Below are 6,687 nucleotides of genomic sequence, written 5' to 3' on the forward strand. Positions count from 1 at the left end.
GCAACGAGTGGAGGTGAAGCATCTTCTACCAGTCATGTGGCTTCTTCTCAACTGCAAGCATCACCAGATGGGGCTTCAAATGGCATGGCATCAAATGCTGATTCTTCTTAACTAGTAAGAAACAAAAAGACTTGCAGCAACACGATGGCTAAGAAATGGAGTGCAAGAATGGTATCCAACACGATTCTTGGCGCCAGACAAGATTGGTTGTGAAATGATAATACCACTATCTAGTATGTAACGATAACACAATCATTTCGCTAGCATTTCGATAGCTTATACTCCCTCCGTCTCAAAATAAGTGTCTCAACTTTGTACTAGCTCTAGTGCAAATTTCAATTTGCACTAAGTTCAAGACACTTATTTTGGGACGGAGGGAGTATTTGCAAAAGAGTGCGCCACTTTGTAATAGTCTTGCAGTCTGGATATGCCCTACATGCTTAACCTGTACACTATAAATCCAGCCCACGCCCATGGCCTTACTACCAAAACTTTACCAAGGGCAAGAAGAGCTAGGGGAAGATTCATCGATCATGCATTGTCAGGCAATACATTATGCCTTTTATCACCTACTATCATACGGATTGGTTTTCGGTCATCCTGGAAATGGGTGGACGAGCCCTTCATGTCACGTCATGCGGCAGAGTTCCAATCTAGCTCTTGGCTTTCGATCTTCTATGATCTGCACATCACCGGCTCTGTCTGGCCTCTTCATTGTTCTTGATCTTCGGTTCCAAGCACCTGTGACCTCTTCTGCTTCACTGTCACAGCTGTCATCACAATAAAATAAATCCGGCCGTGTTGCTCTATGCATGACCTCTTCATTGTCATTGTCATTGTCAGAAGGTAAGAACTCAACAACTTCTTCACTTTCTGAGCTGTCAGGATCTGATTTCATGGTATATTCATCGTCCTTCACCGCGCTACCAGGCAATGTAGCCTCTTCAGAAAGAACACATACTGTGTTCCTTCCATCACTTTTGCGGGTGCTCCAAGGTGTTCCTTCAAATGTGTCTCCACCTCCGACCACCATTTCTAAACTGTCACGAGATGCAACTGCTTCTGATTTTCCTTTCCATAAGATTCCATCAGAGCCATCAGATGTTGCTGCCCCTGGCTTAACATCATCAGAGCCATCAGCTGTAGCTGCCTCAGGTATAACCGCCTCTGATTCTCCCTCCATCATCACACAGTCTTCATGAGAGCCATCAGCTGTAGGTGCCTCTGATTCTCCTTCCTTCATGAAACAGTCATCATCAGAGCCATCAGCTGTAGCTGCCTCAGACATAACATCATCAACCCTCGCATTTTCAAACTCTTTCAGCAGTAGTTTCCTTATCTTGTTTCTTAAATTAGAAGCCTCTTCAGATCTAAACCAACTGCGACTAAACTGTAAAGCCAATACAAGCTCAGTGTTAAACCCTCAAGAAAGAAACTCGCTAAGCTAAACAGACAAAGCATTATAAGAACTGAGAAATACAGAAAGGAGTTGGCACCACTAACCATGACAAGTCTATCTCTTGTGAAATTTTCTGGTGCTTCAATTATAAACCGTTGAATATAGTAAAGCATGAAGATGCCACAATCATATGCATTGTTCTGCCCTGGAACCTGGTCATTGTAACAATTCATAAGAATGTACCAAGATAAAAATGTAATTTAATTGCAGACCACAATCTAAACAACTTTGAGTGTGGAAATCCAGGAACCAATCCCAAACCAAAAAAAAAATCTATAGATTCAGTGACCTGGATAGTTAGCGATCTAAAGAGTTTTGAGTACTAGCCTCCTACTCCCTCCGTCCGGAAATACTTGTCATCAAAATGAATAAAAGGGGATGTATCTAGATGTATTTTAGTTTTAGATACATTCTTTTTTGTCCATTTTGATGACAAGTATTTTCGGACGGAGGGAGTAGGTGATAAGTCAAGCAAGAAGAAACAACTCGCTTTTCGTTATCAAATGCTTCCTTGCTTATGAACTATGATGTATTTCTCCATAATCAACTCTCATTGCTTTTAAGACACACCTGCATCGTCTGCTTCTATAAAGTATCCACCCATCATAACACTTACCTCAACATTTTCCTTGTGAATATTCCTTGGAAGATCCTCCCATATTGTGTCTGAAATAGAAATGTCAGAAGGAGGGTTCTTCCTTAAATGCTTCCATTCCTCTTCAAGGAATCTACATACAGTTGATGACATCAGCGTTATGAAGAGTTTATTCGCTATCAAAATCATAGAACTCATCAACAAGTGAGCCAGCACCCTAAGTTAGATAATAGTCGTCATGTCACTTACCTCCTAACTGTATGATAAATGTCATCAGTAGGATGCATCCCTAAGGAGTCCAGATGAACTACGATTGGTCCTGAATTACTCTCTTTTGCAGGAATGCAGATAATCACCAGGCTCCAGTGTGCCCTAATTAACAAAGACAAAAAAGCATTTAGCAGAAATACCAAAAGAAGTACGCATAATGTTATTAACCTCATAGGCCACAACCCAATGCTTGTAAAACAATTCATCAGATTACTAAAGGATTGATACTTAGGAATCTGAAACTGCAGATCCAGATGGAGCATGGAGTTAAAAAACTTATCCAAGAGTGCATTTGGATAAAATAATCAATAACATGAGCCGTCAATTATATTTGCAAGCATATAAATAACAAACATGTTAGAATTCCTATTCCAGTAACTAACTTACGTTCCATGGATTGGCAGTATAATGTATCCTCTCTGAAATATATTGACACCTTTCCACCATCTTCTCAACTTCACGAACTCGCCCTAGAAAAAGTGGAGCATTACAATCTAAAATTATCATATGAAGATACCACTTCACAAACAAGAGAGATATCAAAACAGTAGTACTTTATAAGAAACAAGTAGTGAAGTACTAGGACAGGACAACTACAACAACACATTGTCCAAAAATTCAGAGTACTCTGGACATATGCCTGTTACTATCACATCTTAACATGGAAGCAATAAAAGCATATGTCCAGAGTACTCATGTATCACTAACAATAAGATTCAGAGAAAACATCGTATGAAAATAGTACAACACTACATAAAAAAGAAAGATAAATCATAAAAGACTATTAAATATATAAGAGTCAAGAACTCAAGATACTAAGAAAGGACAACTACAACACAGTATAGTACTTCCTTCATCCGGAATTACTTGACGCTCAAACAGATGTATCTAGACCTATTTTAGTGCTAGATACATCCGTTTGAGCGTCAAGTAATTCCGTATGGAGGGAGTACTAGGTTACACTATCACATTTTACCAAGCAAACAACAAAAGCTTATCTCCAAAGTACTCTCATGTACCATGAATAATAGAACTTGAAGAAGACTAACATATATTTTAGCGGCAGTATTCAAGTCATTCAATAGAAAAACAATCTTACCTTCCCAGATAATGCTTCTTGAAGCTTGCTGTAAAAATATGTGTTAAACATGTGGAAATTGTTTCTGGCAGCTTCACGTTGAAATTTGTCTCTTTTGATGTATCTGCCAGAAGAATATCATACAAAGAGTTAAACAGAAACATCCATTTAGAAGCAAAGTTGTTATGAACAGAATTCACAAGTCCTAACTAGAAATTCACATGATGCTATTTTTACTAATTCGTCAAGCTCAACAGCTCAAATAGATAGCTTGATGATGTTCTGGACATTTCAATACCAACAGGCAGCACAACTAGGTGCATTAACACCTAAATGTTCTCAAATCATAAAGAATTGATTGTTTCCTACTCCCCCCGTTCACTATTACAAGACATTTTGGATAATTCAGTATAGACTAGATTCAGACTGAAATGAGTGAACAAACACACTAAAAGGCATCTATATACATCAGATTTAGAAAAAAGTTAGAACATCTTATAATGGTGAATGGAGGGTATTATTCAAAGACACATGATGTGTTCAAGCAGTCTCTAAAAGGAGAAGATCATAGAATGATACAAAGCAAAACTTGAAAGATAGGGACATATATTCTTACTGAATGTAGTAGTTTATTACAGGGGACGACAAATATACTCCAGGATCAAGGCATTTGATATCCGAACTGGTGAGCTCTACAGCTTCTGGATCATCTCTGTTCAAATGGTTAGTGTTAATGACAGAACTAAAGAAAATTTCACTGCCATGAACTGAAGGTCTTCAAAAAAAAATGCAGTGTTCACCTTGATGGATAGTAAATTTTTGAATCATTCCTGAAAAACCCATTGTTTTATCAGATAGTAAATCGAAACTTTAGCTCAGTATGCATAACAGAAAATACGTTGGTGGTGAAGCTCCTTACTTACCATTCCTCTGGCACCCGACAGTCTACTGGTTCATCAGATTGCGCATCTTCGTCATCCACGAGAACCACATCATTAACCTAGTATAGGTACACAATATAATAATGTAGCTGTGTAAGGTCAAATTTGTATCTAAAAGTGGCATTATGATCAATCTACTACTGAAAGTACACTGTCCAAAAACATTCTGGTTTTATTTCATGATGATGGCCTAACTTAAAGGACGGACCCAGTGCTAGAATTAATTAGAACAGCCAAACTATTAATGGGAAGTGTAGCAGTGTACATAAATGGAGGAGGCCAGTGTTCTGCAGAAGCCAGCATCATGTAACAAGTGAAATGTCATTAATCGTAAACAGCTCAAATGCACGCACACTGCATGCAATAGGACAGCTTTGTAGCTTGACCACTCAAGCAATAGAAAATAAGGATCATTTGTACAGGGGCAAAACGTAAGGAAACTTTTACTCCCTCCGTTCCAAAATAAGTGTCGTAGTTTTAGTTTGGTTTTAGTTCAAATTTGAACTTTTGAACTAAAACCATTACACTTATTTTGGAACGGAGGGAGTAGAATAGTAATTTCATTGGTCTAAATGATTGTCACGTTGTCAGCGTACCCACCTTTCGAGAATATAAAACAGATGAATCTCCATGCTGTACATTCCTCCTGTGTCGAAGAATTGAAAAAGAATCTCAGCTTAATATTTTGATTAAATGTAATAGTATACTAAGATGTATTGTATAGAAGTCCTGAGAGAGACTGTATGACGTATGTGAATAATATCCGCAATGCTTATTACTCCCTCCGTTCCTAAATATAAGTCTTTTTAGAGATTCCAATATGGACTACATACAGAGCAAAATGAGTGAATCTACACTCTAAACTACGTCTATGTACATCCGTATGTAGTCCATATTGAAATCCCTAAAAAGACTTATATTTAGGAACGGAGGGAGTACAACAGAATTGGATATATAAGATTTCACCAGAATATGTATTCCACACATTTCCAATAACTTATGTCAAGCAGGTCTTAACAAAGTGGAGTACTGATATTAATACTGCCGATGTATAAGTGCACAGTGCACCTAAAAAACAAGAGAGAAGGCATTTTCTTCCTAAAAGAATGGCACAATCATGGCCTTGCAGAAAGCAAAACAGCATATGCTTGAAATCTGAATCAAGTAAAGTGATACTATTATCATTTGTTAAAAATGATCAAGATTCCTGTCTCAGAACTCCATTGCTGCTACCAAATCTGCACAATTCCAGAACACAACAGAACCAAGTAGCCATATACATAATTCCGTCAATATACTTTCTTACAAAACAGTGACTTCCTATTAAGAGTGCAGCTTAAAAGTTCGTTGGTATTTGAAACTAAATCATGAAAGAGCTGTAAATGGAGTCTCTTGTAATTGCCAAACACAAGTAGTAATAATACTAGTAAGGCGCAATACACATTGACAGAAATATTGTAAATTAGTAACACGGAGGTCCTAAAACAGGTTGTGCAGGGATGCAGGGAACAGGGACAGTCAAAACTAAAAATGGGGACTCATGTGGTGTGCTAATAAGCTTAACACGGGATGGCGTGTTTCATTTCTGTTAGAAATGCATAAAGGTTGTTGCCCTGATTTTCCGAAAATCTGACACATACCTATTTGCATAATTGGCGAAGAAGTTGCTTTGAATCTGCCGACGTTTTTCACTATCATGTTCCTTTGGATCAACAGCACGGACTCTCTGTTTGTGCCCAGATAAAGTAGTTGGAGATGTTTTGCTTGAGTACATCTTATCCTCTGGTATAGGTCTCATTCGTCCAGGTTGTTTGAAACTTCTGCGTGAAAACAGACCTAGCTGCATTCACCACCATTTCATCCTAATTTAGAAGAGATTTTTACAGATTATCAACAACAAGAACACATGCATGTCATTACTATATACCTCTCCGTAGTTTTTCTTTGTCGAGCGAATGGGAATGGGAGATGACTTCGGATGGTATCTGCGGGCAGCACGTTCTGCCTCTGAATCATCAATATCTGCAAAAAGGGCACATTACACTTAAAAATTGCCCTAGCATGGTTAGCCGTAATGATGAGCAAATTAGGTGGAACAGATTCGACAGTCGTCATATTTTCATTAGATGTTCAAACCAAACTGCATACATTGCATTTGCTGTACCAACTTCATTCACAGCTCCCATGTACCCATACTTTGCCAACCCATCTCTCGACATTGCTAAGGTATAAGCTCATAACTGAACATGCAGTAAGCAAAAAAACCTTACCAAATAAGTAAGCATCAGAACGAGGATCCCGATAGGAAGCACCGCCATCCTACGAATAAACACACCATGACCAT

The 6,687-nt window shown here is 38.3% G+C and overlaps 1 protein-coding gene across 1 annotated transcript in view; it reads right to left on the reverse strand.

Annotated features, from left to right (window-relative positions):
- Positions 1-207: 207 nt before the first annotated feature.
- LOC123119453 (probable ubiquitin-like-specific protease 2A) overlaps positions 208-6,687 on the reverse strand; it is a 7,609-nt gene continuing 1,129 nt past the window's right edge. Inside the window, exons 2-14 of the mRNA XM_044539259.1 lie at positions 6,614-6,668; positions 6,271-6,365; positions 5,984-6,183; positions 4,944-4,989; positions 4,326-4,402; positions 4,203-4,232; positions 4,019-4,114; positions 3,424-3,526; positions 2,712-2,794; positions 2,304-2,426; positions 2,076-2,187; positions 1,504-1,611; positions 208-1,390 (exon numbers count right to left, since the gene is read on the reverse strand). Of these exons, the coding sequence (XP_044395194.1) occupies positions 629-1,390; positions 1,504-1,611; positions 2,076-2,187; positions 2,304-2,426; positions 2,712-2,794; positions 3,424-3,526; positions 4,019-4,114; positions 4,203-4,232; positions 4,326-4,402; positions 4,944-4,989; positions 5,984-6,141 (1,698 nt within the window). The 5' untranslated portion in view covers positions 6,142-6,183; positions 6,271-6,365; positions 6,614-6,668 and the 3' untranslated portion in view covers positions 208-628. The remainder of the gene's footprint in view (positions 1,391-1,503; positions 1,612-2,075; positions 2,188-2,303; positions 2,427-2,711; positions 2,795-3,423; positions 3,527-4,018; positions 4,115-4,202; positions 4,233-4,325; positions 4,403-4,943; positions 4,990-5,983; positions 6,184-6,270; positions 6,366-6,613; positions 6,669-6,687) is intronic.

The sequence above is a fragment of the Triticum aestivum genome, chromosome 5D (genome assembly GCF_018294505.1).
Source record: "Triticum aestivum cultivar Chinese Spring chromosome 5D, IWGSC CS RefSeq v2.1, whole genome shotgun sequence".
Lineage (NCBI taxonomy): Eukaryota > Viridiplantae > Streptophyta > Magnoliopsida > Poales > Poaceae > Triticum > Triticum aestivum.